Below are 26,729 nucleotides of genomic sequence, written 5' to 3'. Positions count from 1 at the left end.
GAAATTGTGAGGACAGAGAAGGGGAGTGAAAACGGTAACACAAAAACACACAACTCACATCGTTGGAGCATTGAATACATTTGAAAAACCACATCAACGTATCTTTTGTAGCGCGTCACGACAAGTGGCTGGCATCAGTTTGTAGCTGCATGCCCGCTGGCTTCCACTGAAAATAGCTTGTAGTCTGTTGCTTTGTTGCTGCTAGTGCGAGCGCGGCATAAGGTCACGGTTTGAGCCTTCAGAGAAAATGTTTGTTTTGTTTCGGTCACACTCTAGTTCACACCCACTCTTCACACTGAGCTAAGCTTCTGGGTTGTGTGTGTGTATTGTTGTGTATGTATTTTGTGTGTACTGTATGTACGGTATGTGTGTGTGAGGGGGGTGGGGTGTTAAACGTGCTGTTAAACTACGTAATAAATGCTAGATTACAGGATCCAGACAGACATGGAAGCTTTATTCCCTGCACTTTTCCTTAGGACACAGTGTGCATACAATGTGTATGTGTGTGTGCTTGCGTGTGCGTGCGTGCGTGCGTGCGTGCGTGCGTGCGTGCGTGCGTGCGTGCGTGCGTGCGTGCGTGCGTGCGTGCGTGCGTGCGTGCGTGCGTGCGTGCGTGCGTGCGTGCGTGCGTGCGTGCGTGCGTGCGTGCGTGTGTACACTTGTGTTGCTATACTTGTGAGGGCCAAATGTCCCCACAGGTATACAACAGATTTGAGAAATAGACACTTGTGAGAACAATTTTGTCCTGGTTCAAAAGAGAAATGGTTAGGCAATTAGAGGCTAGGTTTAGTGGTTGGGGTTTAGAGTTATGCCGGATTTATACTTAGTTACGCACTGGTGTCACACACTGAAAGAGAAAATGGCAGATGTCCTCACAAGTATAGTAATCCAAACGTGTGTGCATGTATGCATGCTGGTTCAGGACCATGGACAGCGATGTATGCTGTTCATTTTATTTTCCTGCCATGTTGATTTGTAATATGAAAAATAATAGAACTGATTAAAAGGAGCCAGAGCCCTCCACGGCCGCTACAAATTGTCACATTTATTCAAGTGCACTACTAGTTAGCAATCATTTTCTTCTTTTTAGCCAACTTTTTAGCAACCTATACAATCACCCTGCCTGATGCAGAACAAGAAAGAAAGCACCAAGCATAGTTATGACATCTGCACAAACCACGGATAATATTACAGATGACAGCAGGGTGGGTGTTACTATAGTCACACACCGCCATGATATTGCTGCTGAGTCACGGAAAGTCAATTACTGCTGACAGGTAGTGGACAGATACCGTACCTCTGTGCCACCTGAGCGCCGACAACCATCATTTTTAGAACTCTCAAATGAGGTTGCAATGCTAATACTCACGAGTCACTTGAAGGAGAAAACCGTACATTATATTTGTGTCCAACGTTTTAATAAATGAAAAAATAAAAGCTGCCACTGGCAAACAAATAAAATGTTTTTTTTCCCCCAATTTTTTGCTGTCTCCTCTGTAGCAGAAGCTTGTTCTCCTGATATGTCAAAACATATTTCCGCCGTGCAACGAAATATGAAATAGGGCTCAAGTGGTTACGTTGAATTATAAAAGATAAATGAACACTCAGGGTGTTTGCAGTAGACCATCAATCATCGTCCCCTCAGTCTTCCATCCAACAGTTAATTGCTGACTATAGTGTGGACCTACAATACACATGCTGGTGTAATAAGAAAAGAGGAATCACATTTGCAAGGGTTGCAAAACATATTCTCCCCTGTTCTCAGGAGAATACGACAGAAAGCCACTGGATTTGCCAATGATGAGTAATGCTGCGCTCACTTCACACTAGCAGCAACAAAAGCTACATTGTAGCCGAGTCGCTGTTTAAGTGTTCTTCAAGCCACACTGCGTAAAATTAAAAGTTTACAGAGCAGAAATTGTGAGGACAGAGAAGGGGAGTGAAAACGGTAACACAAAAACACACAACTCACATCGTTGGAGCATTGAATACATTTGAAAAACCACATCAACGTATCTTTTGTAGCGCGTCACGACAAGTGGCTGGCATCAGTTTGTAGCTGCATGCCCGCTGGCTTCCACTGAAAATAGCTTGTAGTCTGTTGCTTTGTTGCTGCTAGTGCGAGCGCGGCATAAGGTCACGGTTTGAGCCTTCAGAGAAAATGTTTGTTTTGTTTCGGTCACACTCTAGTTCACACCCACTCTTCACACTGAGCTAAGCTTCTGGGTTGTGTGTGTGTATTGTTGTGTATGTATTTTGTGTGTACTGTATGTACGGTATGTGTGTGTGAGGGGGGTGGGGTGTTAAACGTGCTGTTAAACTACGTAATAAATGCTAGATTACAGGATCCAGACAGACATGGAAGCTTTATTCCCTGCACTTTTCCTTAGGACACAGTGTGCATACAATGTGTATGTGTGTGTGCTTGCGTGTGCGTGCGTGTGTGAGTGCATGTGTGCGTGCGTGCGTGTGTGTGTGTGTGTGTGTTCTGCATCCTGCTGACGGCTTCACTCAGGAGACACTCCTGTGATAAGAGTAGAGGTCTGAGTGTATGCATACAGTGCCCTGCTGCTGCCCCATGCTGCTTGTCTGGTATTTAGGGTAGTCACGCACTGCTGGGCCTGTTCGCCTTGAGACACACACAAACACACACACACACACACACACGCACACACACACACACACACACACACACACACACACACACACACACACACACACACACACACACACACACACACACACACACACACACACACACACACACACACATAATGCCAACCATTTGCCTAGGCCACTAGACTAATCAGTACAGTATAACCACCTGCTGTGTTTGCTGTAATTACGTACCAGTTTCCTATAAATAAGTGTGACTGATTCTTCTTTAATTTTTTCGGAGTCCAGAAAAGATTGATTAGTCAGCCTTCAAGCCCCAAGTATTTGTTCACATTTGCAAGGTGTTCTTTTTTTTCGTTTTGGCTCTGCTGTCGTCTTTTTTCTCAAGAGAGCTGACATTTGGCACAATTGGCCAACTGATTATTCAGTGATATATTAACAAATATTCATGTGTGTGAATATCTGTGTTTAAATGTTAAATATTTTCCCTGTCCTTTCCAGCAAGTGGTTTCAGCAGTCCGCGCAGGAGTAAACCCGACAGGAAATGTATCCAATCACACAAGCCTATGGGACCTCAGCTCCTCCTTTTTCTTTGCCGGCACCGTTATCACCACCATCGGTAAGAGTAATCATATCTCCTCTCTATTATGCTAACAATGACAAATGCACAGTATGCTGTATTAATGTGACTCTCCACCAAACAGACTACTTCAGACTAGTACTTCAGACTGCAACAGACTGGTAGTTGGCAAAAGTTTGCATTTAGTTCAGCACAAACTGTTGTTGTGCTAATGCTAAAACGTTGTTGTGCTAATGCCTTAGAGCTGGCAGAACTGGCCTGCAAGATTTTGCCAGTATTGCCAGGTCTGCTTATTATAAGCGACTTTGGGCTTGTTTTCCTATAAAGTTGCTTGTAAATATACATAGTTGCAGGTTGCTTTTGTTTGGGCTTGTTTCTGAAGTATAGTTACTTTCAAGATATATAGCTGATATAATAGGTCTCAAGTGGTGAAACTGGTTGCTTCTTTTGGGCTTATTTTCCTCACATAATCTGGCAACAGCGGAGCTTTTTCACTCGCACCAAAACAAAATACACATAGCATTCTCCACCAGCCCAGGGCTAACGACGGGCTCTAGTTTAGTCGGGACCAACCGAGCAAGTTTGGTTTCTCATCGTCGGGTCGATAGATGTCTCGACCCGACGGAACGACGCTATCCGACAACAGTTTTGGTGGCAGCAGGCGCTTTCTAACGCCTCCCAACGCTGAGTCGGCCCGAAATCAGTGCGGTGGAGAGCTGCGTTTATATACGGTATTGTATAGTACAGATGTGTCATTTCAGAACTTCACACAGTCCCATGAAAAGCCACAGTTTTCCCCCTATTCGTGCCTGATTAGCCTTTGTTTGAATTTACACTATTTATCACCTACCACCATTTCGCACCTGGCAAATGTCCCACTTTCTCCATGAATAGGTGTTTATTTCCCACTGATATGCCCATGAATTGCCAATGGCAGAGCCTGTGAAGTTCTGCCTGATGTTCAATATTCAACATCAGGCAACGACGAATGTCGGGCAATAATTATTACACCCATATCCTTATTTATTCACAAAATAATATAAAATCTGTGAACTGTAGAAGGTCACTGATTTTACACGCTGTTTTGGTTTCTTTGCACCCAGATAAACTCATCAGCTGTTAATGTGTTTGGTGGATGAGTTTCGTCCAAATAACTTGGTGCAGTCTTCCTATAAAAGAGGAAGACTGCACCAGCATTCGTTCTTGTCCTACCACTTAGCTGCAGCATAATAAAGAGCTTGTCATCTGCCTCACTAGAGGATGTGAGGCTGAGGGCCACATTACATTAATTCACTCCATTCTAACACCCTTCCTCTCCATCTCCCCTCTCTGTGCCGGCTCCAGCTGAAAGAGTATAGTTGCAAAGGAAAAGCAACAGTGTGTGGAATGGATTCATGCACGCACGCACGCACGCACGCAGGCACACACACACACACACACACACACACACACACACACACACACACACACACACACACACACACACACACACACACACACACACACACACACACACTACATAGCCACAGCTACTCTGACAGCTCATCTGATCCTTGTCAGCAGGCAGAGTGTTTCTTCTCATTGGGCTATTAGACTTTATTCTCCGGGATGTGAAAGCTAATTTTCACATCATCTGAAGATGTCAAATATAATAACACTTTTTTTGCTTCCTTGTTGGCAAATGAGTGTTCTTGATGATGCGATTTTTGGTACCGGTGTGTTGGCTTATAAAATCCATATCTCTTGTACTTCCCTGGGTTTTTTCTTTGCGTACATGGGTTCCAATGTGTTTTTATACTCTAGCACTGCAGTGGTTTTCTATAGGAAAGCTAGAAATATGTTTTTAGATTGAGCTGCTGTAGGCCACCAGGTCAGTGTTCCCTGATATTGCATTAGTTATTTATGGTTCTTTCTTTCGTATGTACTGATATGTGATCAGTAATACATGACAGGGAGTGCTATACCTTGGGGTATTGGTTCTGGTGTGCTGCAGTCTTAGACAGAAGGCAGAGTACCATAGATCAGCACACCGGTCTTCGTTTATTAAGTGCAATAAACTGTCGATTCAGCCTTTTTGGGGTGTTTTTAGGCGGTCATCAGTTTTAGGTAACAAAAATGTTATTAAAACTAATTTATTCAAAGCCATTTGACAATGTTGTTATTCATTTTTAAAGTGGAGTGATATTGTACTTTTATAGAAATGTGGTCTGATCGCTGTTATCCGGAGATATTGGCACTCATTAGAATGCCTCTCAGTCAGTCAGAATGTGAGGTTGAAAACAAACTGTGATAAATAAATCAAGCCATGGAGGTTTGACTAAACTAGTGCTACTATGATGAAGCAGTCATACTGTAATGGACTTTCCTGGTGTTTTGACTACTTTGTTTTATGCAAAAAATCATTGCCCTCCGTAGTTTTTTCCTTAAGTGCTGCTAGCAAATACACACAATGAGTAATTGCGATGCTATCTGTTTTGTGTTTTTTGTAATTTTGTCTATTTGGTGAAGGATGTTCTCCTGTTTGTGGTTCTGCTGCGGATACAGACAAACAGTCATCTACAGTGTCAGTTATTATATGAAAGAGACTAACCGGTGGGTTCATTATTGTTACTCCTTATTCAACTGAATTCATCTTCATTAGTGTGAACGCTTTTATTTCTGTATTCAGCAACAACTACCCTTCATTTGTAATCAGTTTAACTTTAAAGTAATACTAGGTAACGTTTTCAACAAAACTAAAGTTAAATTGTATATCTTTTGCGAGTGGCAAAAGTTTCACAACACCCACTCCGTGAATTTCACCCCCGGAAGCCTTTTATTTATATATTTTCTATTGAAAGTGGACTGGGGGGACTTTCCCGGGGAAATGACGTTCCTGGCCAACGTCATGACGTCGTGGCCGACGTCCCCAGGAACTACCGCAACGGTTTCCTGTTTGGCCAGGAACTACCGCGCTATAACAAAAAGGAACCTCACGCTGATGTTAAGATAATGTAGGATTGGAAGATCGAAAAAGAACAGAAAAAGAAAGCACAGCTCATGGTAACTAATGCTCCACTGGCTAAGAGAAACGATCCGTAGATAGTATAAAACAATTAAAAGATCGCTTTTTGAAACGCTTCCGGCTTCCGGTGAAAACGAATGGAATTCTGGGTAATCGAGGATTACGGAAATTGTATGCAGTGACGGTAGTGACCAGCAGAGGTTGCTAAAAATCGTTATTTGGGATTCTGCATTGTATAACTTTAACCACTTACTTTAACCTGCATACTTTGTTGACCAGTGTCCCCCAGGGCTCTATATACAGTACTTGATCCCCTCCCTTTTCCCCCTCTACACCAAATCCTTTTGCAGAAAATATCTAATCTACCAGCTTTCGTCACAATATGACGCGTTGTGAGTTGCAGATCTGTTATTTTCCCAAAATGTTTGCCCCAGAATAAGTACGAACTAGAGTTCGTACTTATGTTTAACCCTGGTTTGGGAATGTCATTATGCAGTAGGCGGGCCGCGGACATTTTCTTAAATAGCAGATGTAAATTTTGTATGTATATTTTGAAACTGTTATTATTTTACTCAATGGGGACGCCCGTTGCAAGTTGATGATGTCATTTGTCCATGTGTGTGGTTCAGCCCTATGGAATGCATGGAATGCATGGAATGCATGTGCTGACTAAAAATAACTTAATACGTCCTAAGGTTAATTTGAGCAAAATAAATGGTGAACCTCATTCCTGCTCATTCCTGCCCATAGCAGATGTAAATTTTGTATGTATATTTTGAAACTGTTATTATTTTACTCAATGGGGACGCCCGTTGCAAGTTGATGATGTCATTTGTCCATGTGTGTGGTTCAGCCCTATGGAATGCATGGAATGCATGGAATGCATGTGCTGACTAAAAATAACTTAATACGTCCTAAGGTTAATTTGAGCAAAATAAATGGTGAACCTCATTCCTGCCCATTTTCTCTCTCTATTCTTCAGGTGTTATTTAAGTTTTTATTCACTTACACCAGTGGTTGTGCCAGAAGCCACTAAGCCAGAATGTTCAAATAATAACGGTCTAATGCAATGTTTGGGGTGGTGTATGGCTAATCTATGTGGAGACCAACAGCATAATTGGATGCATTAAGGCCATGCATATTTTTTTCTCATGTATTGTACAGTTTATCCAGTAAGTGAAGTGGAACAGCTATTGATTGTATTTGTGGCTTCCAGCTATCTGTACCTATAGCAATTGATTGTACTGTGTTGCCCCTTGGGAACCTTAATTAAGTCTCTTTCAGTACGAGCTTCCTCTGAAGCCTGTGTGTCTCTTATACAATGGAGATCAAAACAGACCTCTATATGTAGTCTGTCCATTAGAAGTACAGGAATTGGTACTGCAGTAGGATTTGTTTTGGTTAAAAAAGAATTGGATCATTCAGCGTTCCATGCTATTCATGTACAGTACTGAACTGTGAGCATTTCATACCTATTATTATTCATGCCTGGGGCAAAAGGTAGTTGAAATGCCTCCAAAAGAAAATGTCCTTCATCTGCAGTATTTGGCAGCTAGAAAAAAGTAGTGCATACAATGTCACGTGGTATGTGATTATGACTGGAACTGTACGTTATATGCATTATGCAGTCTTTAGGGCTGATGGCTAATTTCTACGCAACGTGTCAAGTTTTGTAGTGAGCAACATGGTCATACAATTAAATAGTTGTGAGCTTGTAGATCGACTATTTTCGGCGAATGGGATTTGGTGTAGAGGGAAAAAGGAGGGGACCAAGTACAGTATAGACCCTGTGGGACAATTAAGCATAGGATTTAAGTGGTTAACCTATATAGCTGTAGGTCTCTAACCCGTAAAGTTTACTTAATGGGACTCCCTACCTGGTGGAGCTCACAGTGAGCTTATAGATCTGCTATTTTCATTTCTACCTCTGCTCCCTCACAAATACATCGGGAAATGTCGCCGCTGTCGGGCAGAAACCTTGTATGTCCGTATCTTTTTATATTGTTTCTTAGATTAATGCCCTACTTCATCATACAAGCTACAAATATAGTGGAAAATGGCATATCTACAAGCTCACAACACGTCGCATTGCGACGGATGGTGAGCTATAATATAGAATAATAATGAAAAAGGAACGGTTTTGGACATACAAGGTTTCCACCCGACAGCAACGTATTGCTTTCGCCCAAGGCAGGAAAAAGGGCTCTAATTAAAACCAACAGAGCACATGTCCGTAACAGAGGCTAATGAAGTGGCACGCTTAAATACCACGTAGTCATTCCTTGATCACAGCGTTTCGTAATAGCTTAGAAGGGACGGCCATTAAGCTTTTATTGTCTTCAACAGTTACATTTACACCTCAGATAGATAGAGAGAATATAGTCATGATGGATTGCTACAGTACAACATATGATTCATTGCGTGACCTCGCATATATCATACATTATACATGTCCAAGTGATGTTATGCTGGAGAGATGTTATGAATGAGATTCTGTATTAGTAATTCAGTTTTCTGTATGTTGTACTGTATGACTGAGGTAGAATCGAAAAAGGCAGAAGACACGTGCATCCCAGACCTACTAGGGAGCTGGTGGATTATTTCAATATTGATTTAAGTAGCCAATTGTGTGCTGTCGCCTCACAGCTAGAAGGTCCTGGGTTCGATTCCCGCAGGGGACGCTGTGGGCGCTGGGGGTGTGTTCTCTCCTCCGCGTCATCAGTGCCCATACCCTAGGTGGGGTTGGCGAAAGGGCCTTTCTGTGTGGAGTTTGCATGTTCTCCCCGTGTCTCCTAGGGTAGGTACCCTCACAAAAACATGCAGTAATCCTGGTCACTATACTGCCTCCCCCTGGCCAGCCGGGGCGCCTGATGGAGGGGAAGGGAACTGGTTGGAATAACGTGTTCCTTCCACGCGCTACGTCCAACCAGGGAAACTCTCCCCTGTCAGGTGACATGAAGGTCAGTTGGCTCTCATGCATTGAAGGAGGCATGAGCTCGGCCCTGGCCTCCCTAGGTTGGCAGAGGGAAGGTAGTGCCCAGGATTACATAGACAATTGGCACTGGGCGTAAAAAATAGGGTTACAAAATCGTGGGATAAAAAAAAAAAAAAAAAAAAAAGTAGCCAATTGTGGGCAGTGTGTGTGTGTGTGTGTGTGTGTGTGTGTGTGTGTGTGTGTGTGTGTGTGTGTGTGTGTGTGTGTGTGTGTGTGTGTGTGTGTGTGTGTGTGTGTGTGTGTGTGTGCAGGGCCGGCCCTAGGATTTTCGTGGCCCTAAGCAAGATGTTTTTGGGTGGCCCCCCCCCCAAACACCCCCATTATAAAATCATTGTCATTTTGTATTGCACACTAAAATAATAACACTAGTTGTTGGATAGGAGATACATGACATAACTACAATATACTTGTGTTCTCAGGGTTCCTCTGAGGTCTCAAAACTAATTCCATATCCAGTTGACCATTGATCTAATAAAGTCATTAGTGAGGCTTGATTGGTAACAGTGTCTGTGACATTTAGGTACCTGACTATGTATGTGAGATCAGGAAGTCATTAGACATTTCCCTGCCAGTCCTGACCCTTCAACGATGACTGCTGTAATAAAGGAAGGTCGTTACGCAGACGTCGTCCCATTGTGAGAGGCTAAATAATGGAACACAAACGCTCTCACATATCTGGACTGGAGTAAGGTTTACTGTGCAGTTCTGTCAGAGATCCTAAGTTTATTTCCATAATATTTAGATTTTCAGCAGTCGCTGGTCTCAGGTCTTGCAAATGTGGACTGTGGCTGAATGAGATCCAGGAGTAAAGGTGTTGAATTATAAATGCAGCTCTCCTCTGTCTGCATTGTACGTGACTCGTATTTCCATCTTTCATCTCACTGCAGAAATTCCACTGTCCACACAGCATGGTTGTCTGTGGGCTGTGGCTCTCGCTCTGCTGCTGTTATATTACAGTCTACTTACTGTATTGTGTTGTTGATGCTCTGTGCCAAGGTTATTTTAGTTAAATGAAACTGGCAAAATAACAAAAACTAGAATTGACAAAACATTTTATTTAACTGAAATGAAAATACAAAAGGAAGGTTTTAAAATTTAAAACAAAAGGTCAAAATGGAATTAAAGACGAAAAATTGTAAACTATAATAGCCTTGCTCTGTACCCGGTATAAACTGGTGTTTCATTGAAATGCACCTGTACAATACGTTTTCAGATCAATAACAGTGATCATCACTGCACAGATCATTAACACATTGTCGCATTTACTGAAGATCAGCAACAGGTCCTGTTGTAGTCACATGTACAGTAGTCACTGCCTCAGTAAGTACATAAACTGATGTGGACTGATGTTTATAACTGAGTTAGTTAATTACCTCAGTTATAAACTAGTTAATTACAATAGTACTGTATTGATGTCTGTTTTTGTATGGATAACTATGCCACAATTTTTTAACAGCCTGCTCAGGGACTACAGATGAAAATTAGCCAACTCTGGCTAACTCTGGCTCATTTATGTGGATGTGAATAACTGACATGTTGATCAATGTGCACTGTCCCTGTTAAATAAATAAATAAAATAAATAATTGTCATTGTCTCTCTGTCAGGCTTTGGGAACATCTCTCCTCACACAGATGGTGGAAGGATCTTCTGTATCATCTACGCTCTCCTGGGAATCCCACTCTTTGGATTCTTACTGGCTGGCGTTGGGGACCAGCTGGGGACCATCTTCGGGAAGGGAATTGCCAGAGTAGAGAAGATGATCGTGGTGAGGCCCTGTGTGTCTGTCTGTCTGTCTGTGTATGTTGTCTGTACGTATGTCTGTGTGTCTTTGTGTCTGTGTCTGTGTGTCTTTGTGTCTTTGTGTTTGTGTCTGTGTGTGTCTCTGTGTCCCCAGAGGCACTATAACAAAGTCACATTTAAGTTAAAACATTGCCTGAGCATTGGCTCAGCTAATGGTTACAGTAAATGATGCAAGGGTTACATTACAGATTACATTATAGTAGCAGACTGGACCATCCAAACATTAAATTTGCAACTGGAACCAGAGGCAGTATAATATAGAGTTTCCATGACGGTGCCAGAGTTAACCGACTACTCTTAAAGAGACATTGACAGCATGCATTTTTCTCTGCATGCTGAGAGCTAAAATATTTTCAACATTTGAAATGTTTGGAAGCCTTATTAGGCTGTCCCCCAGCGGACACAGGCTTGTATACTTGCTGTGACTCGTTGTGAGCTTGTAGATCGGCTATTTTTGGTGCATGACACCCACGCGAGGCAAGCAGTAAAGGGAAGATATAAAGGCATAAAGGGAAGATCCAGTTCTAGGTTGCCTTGTCAGCAGACTTTCATAGACCACTTGTTTTTATAGGGGCACGGTGGCGTAGTCGGTAGTGCTGTCGCCTCACAGCTAGAAGGTCCTGGGTTCGATTCCCGCAGGGGACGCTGTGGGCGCTGGGGGCGTGTTCTCTCCTCCGCGTCATCAGTGCCCATACCCTACAGTAGGTGCGAAAGGGCCTTTCTGTGTGGAGTTTGCGTGTTCTCCCCGTGTCTCCCTAGGGTAGGTACCCTCACAAAAACATGCAGTAATCCTGGTCACTATACTGCCTCCCCCTGGCCAGCCGGGGCGCCTGATGGAGGGGAAGGGAACTGGTTGGAATAACGTGTTCCTTTCACGCGCTACGTCCAACCAGGGAAACTCTCCCCTGTCAGGTGACAAGAAGGTCAGTTGGCTCTCATGCATTGAAGGAGGCATGAGCTCGGCCCTGGACTCCCTAGGTTGGCAGAGGGAAGGTAGTGCCCAGGATTACATAGACAATTGGCACTGGGTGTAAAAAATAGGGTTACAAAATCGTGGGATAAAAATTTGAAAAAAATAAAAAATAGACCACTTGTTTTCTTTGGTAGGCTTGCTAGATTCCTTCTACTGTACATGACTTCCATTTGAGCTCTTACTATTTGATCCTTACAGCTTTTTTTGCTTTTTAGGCAATTGAAAGCAGCAATGATTTTCTAGAGGTTCTCGAAAACGTTTGCATGTCTAAGATAGATAAACTAGAAACACAGACTTAGTGGTAGGCTATCTCCCCTCACAGTGTGGATGGTAGTGCTGGGCTTATTAAACACACTTCAGTTCACACACACAGGCACATGGGGGTTACTAACTCACACACGCATTAGAAAGCACTATATAACTCAAACTTGACAGATGCCCTATAAATGTGCAGGATCGTCTGTGACATTTAGTCATTAGTCTTTTTCTGAACGTCCAGAGCCTTGGAGAACCGGAGCAATGAACCGGGTGCCCAACACTCAAGTCAATAAAAGATCCTGCCTGTCTGTCAGAAACAACCCATTGATGATTTCCTGGCCACCTCCATATGAAATGTGAAAAGAAACACATGTATAGGTTGTGTTTTTATCTCCGTATACAGTACCTGAGCTATCTTAGATTGTGCTGCCCCCATTATTCATTGAATGGACTCCACCGCCTAATTGAAGGATCTCTCTAGCTAAAGCTGAATTCATTATTATTGCAATAGGCTCTCCTTCCCTGGGGAGGCTTGATGGTTACATGTAGCTCCAAGACTGGAAGCTGTTGGATGGTAGCGATAGTAATAACAGTGCTGTGAAATCATTAGTCTCCAGCAGTTTTGTAAGGCTCAGAAGTGGTGCCTGGACTATGTCCTCTCTCCAAACATTTGGTCTGTCTTTTTAAGTATGGATGGCACATGCGGAGACTCAGTGAGCTGCGATTTTCCTCTCTTTCATGCTTCCTTCAGGCACTGAGCTTGGGCTTATTTAAAACACAAATTGCGTAAGGCTCCAGAAAAAGGCAGTCACCTCAGGAATGCACAGCAGGAAAAGGCCAGCATAGTTGCAAGGGATAGTAGGGAAGGTCTGATAGCTTTAGGCAGTGTTGAGGGCAGTTAAGTTGAATTGGGTTAATGCAGAGCACATCTGGTGAGAGCTCCCAGTGTGACATAATGGATGTGTGAAATGTTCACCTGACCTAGACTTTAGCCCTCAAATGGGACATAGTTACTATATCTTATTCAATAATTCAATAGATCAAGTAAACTTGCTGAATGAAGCGCCATCATGGCACATGCAGAACTGTAACTGTAGCATTCAATTTGACTGGGGTCTTATCTTTCAGCAGTGGATGCATGAAAATCATTTTGACACACAGTATTACTATGTCATTCAAATTACATATCTTCCATAAAACATACCGTATTATATGCCCCCCAAGGTTGGACTTGCTTGCCTTGCTTGACTAATGAAATTATGTCACATCAGCCTGCCTCATGTGAAATAATTTCAGGTCAAAGGAAGTGACTCATCACAGAATTGTGAAACGATTAAATAAAACAAATAGTGAAAGAAAAAAGGCACAATAGGATGTTTGTTATTTTCAAATTTGATTTTTGATTTACCTATTTCGCCTACTAGCACCACATACTGTATGTTGTTTGTTTTCCGTGTTACACCAACATTGGTGACCACGATTTCTGTGGCATAGATCTTTTCTTTCAAATTCAAAGGGAAACATAAAATACATTTTTACTTTTTCACTTTCCCAAAAATAAGAACCAGTGCAAATGTTTCATGATGTTGTATGTATATTTATCATTATTATTATTATTATTATTATTATTATTATTATTATTATTATTATTATTATTATTATTATTATTATTATTATTATTATTAATGAAACAAAATAATGTGGGACCTCAGTTGAGTGCAGTTTCTGTCAAACCCCCATTATCAATCTACCCCCAATTCAACCAACTAATGTACTGAATGTATTTAATCACCTCTTACATCCGTCTGTTTGTTCAATGAATCACTCTTATTCTTGACAGAAAGGAAAGTGGAAAGTCAGCCAGACAAAGATACGCGTCATCTCCACAATGCTCTTCCTACTGTTTGGGTGCCTCACCTTCGTCGCCCTGCCAGCAGTCATCTTCAAGCACATTGAAGGCTGGAGCACACTCGAGTCCGTCTACTTTGTGGTCATCACCCTCACTACTATAGGCTTTGGAGATTTCGTGGCTGGTGAAAAAGGTTAGGCCATGTTCTTGCATCTGTAGGGGGCTTCCCTCTCCTTTTGATGTTTTAGACACACCATGACTCACAGCTGCATTTCATCTTGCTGACGTGAACACACTGACAGCCTAGTGGGCAGTGAGAAAAACCAATAAGCCTAATCTGTATTCTATTCTACATGTTCTACTATGTTTACACTCACAATATGCATGCTACATAGTGATACGCTATGTTGTACTGTACATGCAGGCAGGGTTTGTGTAATGCAATGTGTATTCCATTCTGGTTGGTTTGGGCAGGTGGTTCGGAGACTCCTGATTATCTGGATTACTACAAGCCTGTGGTGTGGTTCTGGATCCTGGTGGGTCTGGCTTACTTTGCTGCTGTTCTCAGTATGATCGGAGATTGGTTCCGGGCCATCTCCAAGAAAACCAAGGAGGAGGTATGTTATACTAAATGGATCTTACCTGTGGTGAAACAATTAGACAAGGTTGCATTCAGCTCTGTACTCACACGTGAAAATCCAGAGTGATCAATGTAACTCCAATGTAAAGCCAAATTAACAGTCTGCGAAATGTGCTTGTTTTCATTTTCAGTTACATTATATTAATCACACACCCTTTGAATGGAATGATTCATGCGCCTGGCCATCTGTCTATGGTGCTGCTTTTCATACTAAATCCAGAGTTGGATCGTCCATTGGAACAAAGCTAGGTCTCTAGATCATTCTCAATCATTCCTAACCACTCAAAGTAACACAAATGTGCTGTACTTACTCTACTGTATAAGGGTACACTGAAATGCAGTTTAAAGGCATCAAACTGTCAAGTCAAATTAGAGAATTTGATGTGTGAGGGATTTAACTGTAGCTTCAAGTGAAATCCATGCCACTCTAAAGAATCCTGATGAGGATATTGTGATTGTGAACATAACCTATGAAAAGTCAGACACCATAAAATGCATTTCTTAAAACAAGATATCATATAGCTCTATGTGGAAGTCATAGAACTCCACTGCTGTCAATGTTGCAATGTTTCCTAGAATTACTTCATGAAATTGAAGGCAAATGCTTTTTCAATCCCTGTCCTTTGGCATGTGCATTACCTTATTTGCATTCTGAAAGGGAGACACAGAAAGTCACTTCATTAATTTGTTAATTAATCGCAATGATGAATTATGCTGGACAATACAGATCTGGTAATTGGTTTAACAGTATTTTTGAAAACATTGGAGTTCTAAAGTATGACAAGATGGACCATACTTTTAAGTAGGATAAATTATTTTTTGGGTTTTGGACTTTTTGCTAACTACTTTATGTTGGAAAAAAACATACGTTGGCCTTATCTGTTAAATTCAATAGTTTCTGGCAAATACAATGTAAAAATTAAATATGTCATTTCTGATGTGAACAGTGAACATCAACAATAAAACACTGCCACTTGGAAGGTACACGTAGGATGATTTATTAATTAGAGCAACGTTTCGGTCACACGCGACCTTCCTCAGGCATGTTGTTGACAACAGTAAAAGAATGAAGCTATAGGCTATTTATGTCACGATGTGTGTTGGGAGAGAGTGTAGGACACACGTGCAGGACAAAGAGACAGAGGCAGAGCAGTCCAAATGCGAGAGGTTTGAATAGGACAAAAAACAAGGAGCATGAGGAGCATGAGGAAATAATATAGAGGAATACACTGAGAGTAATAGGGACTATACACACAAAGAACATACTAGGAGCTAGGACCCAAACAGAACACAAAGTAACAAAGTCTAGGAACTGGCAGGGAACACAGAGAACTTAGGGTATATGCTATACACTCACCGGCCACTTCTTAAGGGTACACTTCCAGCTGCTCCTTAACGCAAATTTCAGCCAATTACATGGCAGCAACTCAGTGCATTTAGGTATGTACTAATCAAATCAAACTTTATTTATGAAGCACATTTAAAACAATCATTGTTGACCAAGATGCTGTAGACTTTGAACGTTGCATGGTTGGTGATGCCAAACATGTCTGAGTATTTCTGAAACTGTTGATCTGCTGGGATTTTCACACAACCATATCCAGGGTTTATAGAAACAAAACTATAAAGTAAATCCTAACTACAACTAAGACACAGGGAACATAATAAGAAACACAGGGAGACAGTACATGACACAAATCATGACAATTTAGAATAGCCTTCATGCATCTCTTTTAGAACCACAACGCACAAATGAGAAAGCAACACAACAGGTCAACAGACCCTTTGCATTATGTATGGGAGAACAAAAATGCCTATGCCACGAGTGTCTCAGCCATGCACGACTACAGTACAGTACGCGTTGTCAGCCCTTAGAACTTCCCAGCAAGCACAATGCCGTCATGATGACGTTATGATGACGACCTCCGGTGACGTTCAGGACTAGGCCAAATCACAGCCCATGGGGATAATCTTTATATCGTTTCCAGGACGTCATATTTGCCAGGGGCGGCCATAGCTGAGTGGTTAGTGAGCCCGCCTAGGGAGCCAGAGGCCCTGGTTGCCCCAGGTACGATTCCAGGCCAGGCCAGCAAATGTGTCGATGAAATGAAATTTGTCCCTGAGCAAGACTCTTAACCCCTAATTGCTCTCAGGCCCTCATTGGAAACAAGACCGCAAGGACTTTCATGAACGGACCTGTTAAAAGGAATTATTATCATCACCAGGACAAAATTATGGCCTTTTTCTGTTTGACAGCCATTTTGGGTGATGAGAAAGCCGTTTAGATGACGTTCCACTCAACACGGGATCATGACGTCTTTCAGTGATGTTCACGACTAGGCCAGATCACAGCCCATGTGGGGATGATTTGGACGTCATCACCAGGACATCTTATGGATGGCTTTGTAGTGACCTCAAACAGCTGCTTTTGCGGCCAGTGTGGGTGATGAAAAAGCCGTTTAGATGTTGTCCCGCTCAACACGTCCAAATCATCCCCATATGGGCTGTGATCTGGCCTAGTCCAGAACGTCACCGAAGGACGTCATCATGACGTCTTTCAGTGACGTTCAAGACTAGGCCAGATCATGGCCCATGTGGGGATGATTTGGACGTCATCACCAGGACGTCATCACCAGGACATCTTATGGACGGCTTTGTAGTGACCTCAAACAGCCGCTTATTAGCCTACGGCCAGACTGGGTGATGAAAAAGCCGCTTAGATGACGTCCCGCTCAACACGTAATCATGACGTCTTTCAGTGACGTTCACAACTAGGCCAGATCACAGCCCATGTAGGGATGATTTGGACGTCATCACCAGAACATCTTATGGACGGCTTTGTGGTGACCTTAAACAGCCGCTATTACGGCCAGTGTGGGTGATGAGAAAGACGCTTAGATGACGTCCTGGAAATTACGTCAAAATCATCCCATATCGGCTGTGATCTGGCCTTGTCCTGACCGTCACCGAACAACGTCATCATCATGACGTCATCATGACGTTCAGGACTAGGCCAGATCATGGCCGATATGGGGATGATTTGAACGTCATCACCAGGACATCGTATGGACAGCTTTTTAGTGACCTAAAACAGACGGCCAGTTTGGGTGATATCGGCTGTGAGATCTGGCCTAGTTCTGAACGTTACTGACAGCCGCCACCACAACGTTATCTGGCTTTGTGTCTCCTATTTTGGGCCCATTTAAACAAGTTTAAATTTACATTTATACAAGACACTGGCTGATATTGATTTGATCAAGTGTCAAAGAGCAATGTATTGTAAAGGCCTGAGGTCTGGTTGCCTATAAGAGCCATGACAACTCTCTATTGGCTGAACCAACAGCAACACGCCCATTCCAACACATACTATACAGAATGTGGGAATGTGCGTGTGAAATTTCACGGAAATTGCAAGCTGCGTTCATGATTTGAGGCATTTTGTTCAAAACGGACCAATCCTGCAAACTTTGGAAGCCAACCTTAGCCAATCAGGATGGAATATGGGAAATCGGGCAGATCCGGGTTGATCACATGACTATAGAGATACTGTGTACCAATTTGCATGAGGTTTGGATAAAATCTGTAGGAGTAATGTAAAAAAATAAGGGTTTTGCACAAATCGGCCTCCTGGTGGCGCTATAACAGGCCCATGTGAAAGATTTGGGGCAGAGGTTCTGAATTGGCATCGAGGGAGTGTGTGTGCACAGTTTCTCAGCGAGCGGGCCAACGGTGCCGGAGATTAGCTGGTAACACACGGACAGGACACACACACACACGGACGGACGGACGGACAGACAGGGGGTAAAACATACTCTCTCGCCATGCCTTTCGGCCTGGCGGAGACAATTAAAGCCATAATCCTGGCTTTAATGGTACACGTTCTTAATTAAAACTAATATTATTTGGTTTCGCTATTTTATTTATTATTATAGCAGCACACACGTGTATATACAATATTGCAACTATTTCAGAGTAGTTTTCAGTGGCAAAATATTCTGTCTGTGGGATTTATGTTAGTTGAAATAAGGTTATATTCTGGGCCAGATCTGACTAGTTATGATTTGACTTGATCTGGCCTCCATTGGACTCTCTCTGATTCATCCAGGACGTCCTTTTTCGCGGTCAGGAATTCTTTTGGTTTAGATCAGGTGATATTCTGGGCCAGATCTGACTACGTAGTAGTTTGACTGGATCTAGCCCCAATCGAGACGTCACTGATTCGTCCAGGTCCTGACTGTGCTTGCTGGGTTATTACAAACTTATTTTCCCTCTTTAAATGACTGCAAACTTTATCGTTGACAAAACATATCTGTCACGGCCAAAAGGTATGCGTGAGCTGCACTTAATATACCATAAACTCCTAATCATTGAAAGATGCAAGCAGAGGGAAAATGTCTTCCCACCTGTAAACATCCTGCAGGTATTTACGGTACATAATGTTTATAGCTATCATTACACCAGCTAGCCCCCTGGTGATGGGAGTGTGATACCCCACACTGCCAACCAGTTTACACAGGCCTTAAATCAAAGAAATTAATGAACCTGTCTCTCCTGGCTATGTCATGTAGAGTAAATAATACTCTGCTGGTTGAGAGGTTTTGGGGGGGAGTGGGGGGGAGTGGGGGGGGGGGGTGTTAACAGGGGCATCTGGTGAGTAATATGAGACGTTTCTGAGTTGTCATGTTCATTAATTGCACTTGAGTGGATGTGGAATGCTAAACAGATACCCTGTGCACACGTGTGTGCAACACAAACACAAAAACAACACATACAGTACAGTACAGTACTGTACTACACACACACATACGCACGTGCACGCACACACACACACACACACACACACACACACACACACACACACACACACACACACACACACACACACACACACACACACACACACACACACACACATAAAGACACACATGTGCATGTGGTGGAATAAGCAGGAAGACACTCTCTGACATGAACCGGCCCCATATTCATAATTATTCCTCATTATTATTCCATAAAAGTGACATAGCAGTGGCAGACTGTAGTGTGAAACCCCTTTGAATCATTAGGAGGGCAAATATGACAGAGAGCTCTACAGAGAATTGTAATACAGAGAGATGGAGAGAGTTGGGATCGTGTGGGCTGGGGGGAGGGGGCAGAAGCCCAGAAAGCATGCACTTACGACAGTTCATCCATTATGCAGACTCTCTCTCTCTCTCACACATGCACACGCACACGCACACACACACACACACGCACACGCAGACACACACACACACACACACACACACACAATGTTTCACTACATTTGTACACTCTCAGTGTTCAATTGACACTATGGATTTGACTGCGCATCATCAGACACACATCACTCTTGTCTTCCTCCTCTAGGTGGGGGAGTTCCGGATTCATGCAGCCGAGTGGACGGCTAATGTGTCGGCCGAGTTCAAAGAGACGCGGCGGAGGCTCAGCGTGGACGTCTACGACAAATTCCAGCGCGCCACCTCCATCAAGCGCAAGCTGTCGTCCGAGCTCGGCATCCACGCGTCCATGAGCCAGGAGATGATGACCCCAGGCAAGAGGACGCTGTCAGTCAACTTCGGGGAGGAATCTTACCCTGGGACTCTGACCAGGAATGGCAGCCTCTACCTGAACTCTCCTTGCCTCAGCCCGGACTTTGCCGATCGGAGGGAGATAGCCATCATCGAAAATCTCAAGTAACAGAGAAGGATTTGGGGGAGAATGAAGTGAGACACGATACAGTGGTTGATGGAGATTTAGTGAGACTGAAGGCTGATTTATATTTTGGCGTGTGGCAGTGCCGCATGCCGAAAATAGCCAATCTACAAGCTCACAAAGCGTTGCATTGCGACACTTGTAGATCAGCTATTTTAGGCACACGAAACCGTTGTACCATGGAGTATAAATTAAGCACGACTCATCATGAACAGCACACACACATACTCTTTTGCTTATTGATTAAGCGAGCATCTGCGACAAGGGAAAATTTGCACATTAATATAGTGGGATAAGCATACTGCATTCATTGATTTGAAAACCTTGACGCACTCAAGCGCAGATCAATCCATCCTTATACACCAAGCATTTGTGTGTTCCTCGTAGAAACACACAAACTCTTAGGATGATCCTCTCAAAAGTGCTAGAGCTTTCACTTATGATAACAAGATTTACAGCATCCTGTCATGGTGAGGAACATGTCTAATGACTCCTACTGTATGCTTATCATCATCAGAAAAGTGCTACAGAGTGAGTTAAATCAGAGAAGTACACTAAGTGGCTCCAATTCTGTTGAAACTCTGAGCTGGCTGAGGGAGAAACACAGTTTCACTTCCCTATACATGCCTGTATACACATACATACATCAACATTATAATGCAGGAGAAGTGTATCCATGCTTTTACATTTCCCAGAGGCCCTGAAATCTGCATCAGATAACAAGGTTCTTCTTCTCTGAAAACATTGTATGATCAACGATGGACACCTTTTACCCAGACAGAAGTGGTTGTATTTTAATGAAAGACTAACCACTATTTTATTTTTTAAATGAATGTGTTTCTTTTTGTTTTTATTTTAATTTAGTTTACAATTTCTTCCACAGAATAATTTTCATGCCTTGCCCTCACCGGTTGAATCTGGTAGAATCTGAATGTTTGCAGATTATTTATTGTCCATCATAAAGGACATTCAGCTTTTCACCTAAGGAATATTCCACTTGTGCCTTACTGAGAAATCGCATTGAACATTTGTGTGCCATGCCCATGCATGTTGGACTGAACAAAGCCTTGGTTGTCTAAAATTTGTTCCTCTAGCCTTGGATTTTATATTATTAAGTGGGAATGTTCAGAAAATGCTTCAGATGGAACAGAAACATGAAGATAGGAAGAAGCCAAATTCTTGTTGAACTTTGATGTTTGTTGGGATGGGAATGATCGTGAAGGACATGAGTTTTTTGGACGGATCAGTCATATTAGACTGACATTGAGGTAGAAGTTCTTAATAATGACCCAAAGAATGAATGACAGTTCTGAACAAAGTGACTTTTGCATGGTAAATACAAAATATAACATGGATAAATTGGCTTGTGTGTCCGCCATTGTTCCTCTTGTCAAAACTATAAGTAAGGCACATATAGGATTCTGGGTAAGCTACTTACTACAGTACAGTATCAAAATAAGAGCCTCTATAAAATTGCACAACAAATAACACATTTTCTGTAAATAGTGTAAATAATGTCTTTCAATAAACACCTTTCTTGATAGATCCAACATATACAACAAATGATTAAAAAACGCTTTTTAATTATAATACTATATTCAAACATCTCACGACACAACCATTCAACTTCAACCACCCATTGTGGTATATACATCAACGCTAATCATCAGTACTGCATGGCTTAGCAACGGTACCTAAGTGTGCCCTCTTTTCCACTCAAGTGCCGACTTGCTGTCATCTCTGTCATCTCTGGCCTAACTTGCTTCAAAATATTATCACCGAAGACGAAATAATACCCTGGATGCTCGTAATTGTTGAGATGGCAGTTTCATACAGGGCTACAACAAACCTGATACTTGATCCTCAAAATTGTGGTACTGTAGGGTATCCAAGCTTTTCATGTCAGAGCATTTCAAGACATCCGAATGGTTCAAAAACGGTTCTAACATGCTGGTATGTTTTTTCCACCAAGCACAAGATTATGGCTAAGGTCTCTGACAGGCATGGAGCCTGCCAAGTGTCCAAGCTTTCAACATCTCTCCCCCGACACATGGGAAGAATTGTTAAAGATTCTGATCAAGCACAAATTCCTGACACCTGGTCACCAGTTTGAATAACTCCATTTCAAAAACACCATCTGTAATTTAGTTTGCGCCATGGCCAGAGGAGGCAATGCATCAATGAAGTCACATTCTGGGGGACTTGGCTTCATATTTTGTGTGGATCAAGACCCAATTTATTAACACAACATATTTAGCTGCTTCAGGCAGGTAATTAGTGATCACACCATGCACGCCATAATCCACAAGGCAATCATTGGACAGCCTTATTTTGTCTGGCCACACCTAAGATTGGGCAACCGAGAATTTGCCACTGGAGTCCATGGACAACCAGCAGACCAAAGTTAAAGCGGAAATCATGATTGAGGCCCGCAGCTATAAACAGTGAACAGCTGGAAAAGGAGATGGTCCTTTCTAGCCATGTGCTTTGTCAATCCCTACAAAGGATTTGATTTGGAACTAGGTATTTCAGCTCAGGAACCTACAGTAGCATATCTGTCTTGAAAAATATACACAGATGTGATGGGTGAGTCTTTAATGATCCGCAGCAGCAGTCTACAAAAATGGAAGTGTTTCGGCACGTAGGCCTTCCTCAGCGTTTCAGTTGAGCGTGCCATTCCTTTGAAGTGAGTTGCTTTAGTATCATGGTCAGTATCATGCCAAAATTATGGTCATTATACCAGTATCATGCCAGTATTATGGTCAGTATCATGTTAGTATCATGGACATAGTATAATTCCTTTTAACAGGACGTTCATGAAAGTCCGTGCGGGCTTGTTTCCAATGAGAGCCTGTGAGCAATTAGGGGTTAAGAGTCTTGCTCAGGGACAAATTTCATTTCATCGACACATATGCTGGTGTGGCCTGGAATCGTACCTGGGGCAACCAGGGCCTCTGGCTCCCTAGGCGGGCTCACTAACCACTCAGCTATGGCCGCCCCCAAATCCGTAGCATGGGGCGGCAGTGCCTCAGGAGGTAGAGCGGCCGTTTGGGAACCAGAAGGTTCCCAGTTTGATCCCGGGCTCCCCCAGACTTAGTGTCGAAGTATCCTTGATCAAGAAGCTGAACTCCTAATTGCTCCCAATGAGCAGGTTGGTGCCTTTCATGGTTTCCTCCACCATCGGTGTATGAATGTGTGTGTGAATGGGTGAATGTAATGCACAATCATTGTAAAGTGCCTTGGATAAAGGCACTTGGTCAGTACTCACTGAAACACGTGCTGAAACGTGTCCGTTTTTGTAGACTGCTGTTGTGGATCATTATAAACCACTAAACTGCTTCAGAGAGTGCGGATGTTTCTTTCATTGTGTATATTGTCAATAATCTGCACCCAGTTTAACCTCAAGTCTGCCCTTTGAGTTGAGCACGCCTTTCCCTTAAAGTGAGTTGCTGTGATGGGTGAAGGGACTTTAAACAGCTACGCTGTGTTTAAGCTGCTAACTGTCCATGAAATTGTCAAGGTGGTTCAGGATTACAAGAACTCACTATATGAGAAACCTGTGAAATGAAGCATCAACCAGTGGGGACTTGGATATGGCCTTGGATATGGCCAAAATTATGCATCCATATTTTGAAGTGTTGACAATCTAAACCAGAAAGTGTGTTATTTTAATTCTAGATTTAAAATAATTATTTTTGTTGGATATCTTGTGAGTTTATAATACTTTATGTTATTGCTCTATTTTACAAGGAAGAAAACTGTATACATAGAATATCCATATTTTTTGTTTTAAAATGCCCCATTTTTGTTATTTATCTAACTTATCCTAAGATGACTCCGCTCATACAGTAGCTTGTGCATGACCTGGCACATTCTACCGTTATTGCATGTAATAGTTTAAAGTTTTGGGTTAATATAATTAAACACTAACAGTTTAAAAAACAGAATAGACACAAAACATATTTCTTGTTCATATTATCTGTAAATATTTTAAATTGCTGTTTTTGTCAACTCTCCCGCCCTCAATCTCCCGGCACTCAATCTACTCAAGTAATTTCCAAAGGATACATCAGTTGCACAGGTCTTCTCAACAGATTGCCTGGAGAAGTATGGACGGTATGTGAGCGACAAAATCCATCTCGCCCTTTTTCCAGGTTTTGAGAGGAAGATTGTCCTCTTCAATCAGTATCATACCCCCACCCCGAGCACAGTGTGTGTAGGTGTTTCACAACTGAGCTGATTTCAGGTCATTTAAAAAAAAAATGTTGCTTCTGGGGGTCCCTGGAACAACATATTTTGAGATGGGGGTCCACGGCCAAATACATATAATGTTGGGGGTTCTTGACATGAAAAAGCTTGAGAAGCTTGATATAGTAACATATAGGATATAGGTTATAGGATTTAGAAGGCATTTGTAGAATCAGCCTCAGATCTTAATGGTTTAAAAGAAAAAAAACACGATACATGCTTTTCAGGGAAACTGTAAGGATATAAACTAATACATTCAGTGCCAGTGCACTTTAAAAAATGTTTTTAAAATACAAATCTTTCTTATGGGGGGCCCGCCATAAGAAAGCTTTAAAAAAAGTGCCTTAAAAAGTGCCTTACCAATCCAGGCCAGAATGTTATAGGTTTGATTCCTATCCCTGACATTGTGTGAAAGTATCGACAAATTTGGAAATAATTGATAGATGTGGCTGCATAGTGAGCCGAAGGTTACAGGTTCAAGACCCGATTGCTGCAGTATTATCCTGAGCAATTAAGACATACTCCACTGCAATTATTTGGTAATAATACTGGTACTTTTACTTGTAACAAAGTATTTCTACATTGTGTGCTACTATTTACTTAAGTACACAATGTGACTACCTTTTCCACCACCGCTAGTAATAAACAATATAAATTCCGTTCTGAATCCCCATAGACGTCTTTAATATCGCGTCAAATAAGAACTGTGTTGCAAAAATAAACAAATGACCCCGGCGGTTTGACTCTTATGGATATGAAGTATCAACTGACGGTGAGAAAACGCTAATGTTACTTCCACCGAATTAGTTAAATTTTCGCCAGAAACAGACTGTATCAAATATAAGTGACTGACTATCATAAACGATACAGAGCCACCTCCCTGACAATATCGCAGAAACAGTTTGTTTATTTTTGGAACACAATTCTTATATGAGACGATTCTAAGATGACCCAATGTTATTCTCCATAGAGAAATTACTTTACGAACCAGGGGATGAACGAGTGACGTCAGGACTTCTGTACTCTATTCAGCTCGCAATTTACTTCCGGATGGTCCGTTTTAACAGCCAATCATGATCATCTGCGACAACAACTGAGAACCTTCTTTGACGTTGCCACATCCGTCAAACGGGAAAGAAACAAGCGCTGCCGTGGTCTATGGAAACCAGCCCAAAAGCGCGCTCAAATAAGCCAAAAATCGCTTATACAAAATGCAGACCAGGCAACGCAGCCTACGCCAATCATGTGCGCGAGAGATCTACATGCTATGGGGCAGAGACGCTATGTGCCATACACCGTATCTAACAACAAAAGCGCTAACTCTAATTGGTCGTGTCATGCTCAGGGCAGTTTCCAGACAGCAGCATCGAATACTCGCTCACAGGCTCACACAGCTCGCTGCAGCGAGCATCACAATCAGACGCAGCAACGGCAGGGCTCCGTGATAGTTGTGTGAGCTGAGCTGCACAGCACAATCACCGTCATTTCTCTAATAAATCGCCCTGTCATTCATATTGTCAAGACTTTTAGGTCACTGCAGCCTGCTACTAATGTAATGAATGTTTTACCACGGTTCTCCGTTTACTACTCACTATGGGATATCAGCGCCCTCAGGCGATGAGACAGAGCAACACACACGCTCCTGGTGCCAATACTGATTGGCTAAGGGTATGTCACGAGTCCGGAAGACCCGGGAGTATAAAGCTCCCTCGTGACGTAGGCTCTTCCTCTTTTCTCCACTCTGCAAGCGAATGCGCAGAAATTCACACACAAGAAGCAAGAAATTTTACAACTTAACCCAAAGCGGGAATACAGAGTATTTCCCCACGGGAAAATCCTTGCGAAAAATTAAGTTTTCTCCCGGAACTTATTTAAGTATTATTGACTATCCTCTCAGTTTTCCTCTTTTCCTGGTCCTTGAATTAGCCGGTAGCTTTTTCATTCATTCAGCGGCTAGGCTACTGGTAGCAGCTAGCTAGGTGCTACTAGCCAAGTTAGGCCGCTGTGTTTCCAGACCAGGAATGGAACCACCGAG

The 26,729-nt window shown here is 42.5% G+C and overlaps 1 protein-coding gene across 1 annotated transcript in view; it reads left to right on the top strand.

Annotated features, from left to right (window-relative positions):
* LOC308102884 (potassium channel subfamily K member 2-like) overlaps positions 1–20,431 on the top strand; it is a gene marked incomplete at both ends in the record, with an annotated part of 41,344 nt that extends 20,913 nt beyond the window's left edge. The window contains 5 exons of the mRNA XM_080452739.1: positions 3,118–3,235; positions 10,801–10,961; positions 14,068–14,260; positions 14,551–14,693; positions 20,102–20,431. Coding sequence (XP_080308865.1) covers positions 3,118–3,235; positions 10,801–10,961; positions 14,068–14,260; positions 14,551–14,693; positions 20,102–20,431 — 945 coding nt within the window. The remainder of the gene's footprint in view (positions 1–3,117; positions 3,236–10,800; positions 10,962–14,067; positions 14,261–14,550; positions 14,694–20,101) is intronic.
* Positions 20,432–26,729: the final 6,298 nt, after the last annotated feature.

The sequence above is a fragment of the Gymnoscopelus braueri genome (genome assembly GCF_963280865.1).
Source record: "Gymnoscopelus braueri genome assembly, chromosome: 16".
Lineage (NCBI taxonomy): Eukaryota > Metazoa > Chordata > Actinopteri > Myctophiformes > Myctophidae > Gymnoscopelus > Gymnoscopelus braueri.
The sequence above is the reverse complement of the archived record's forward strand: the minus strand, read 5'-3'. Positions and strand labels throughout refer to the sequence as shown.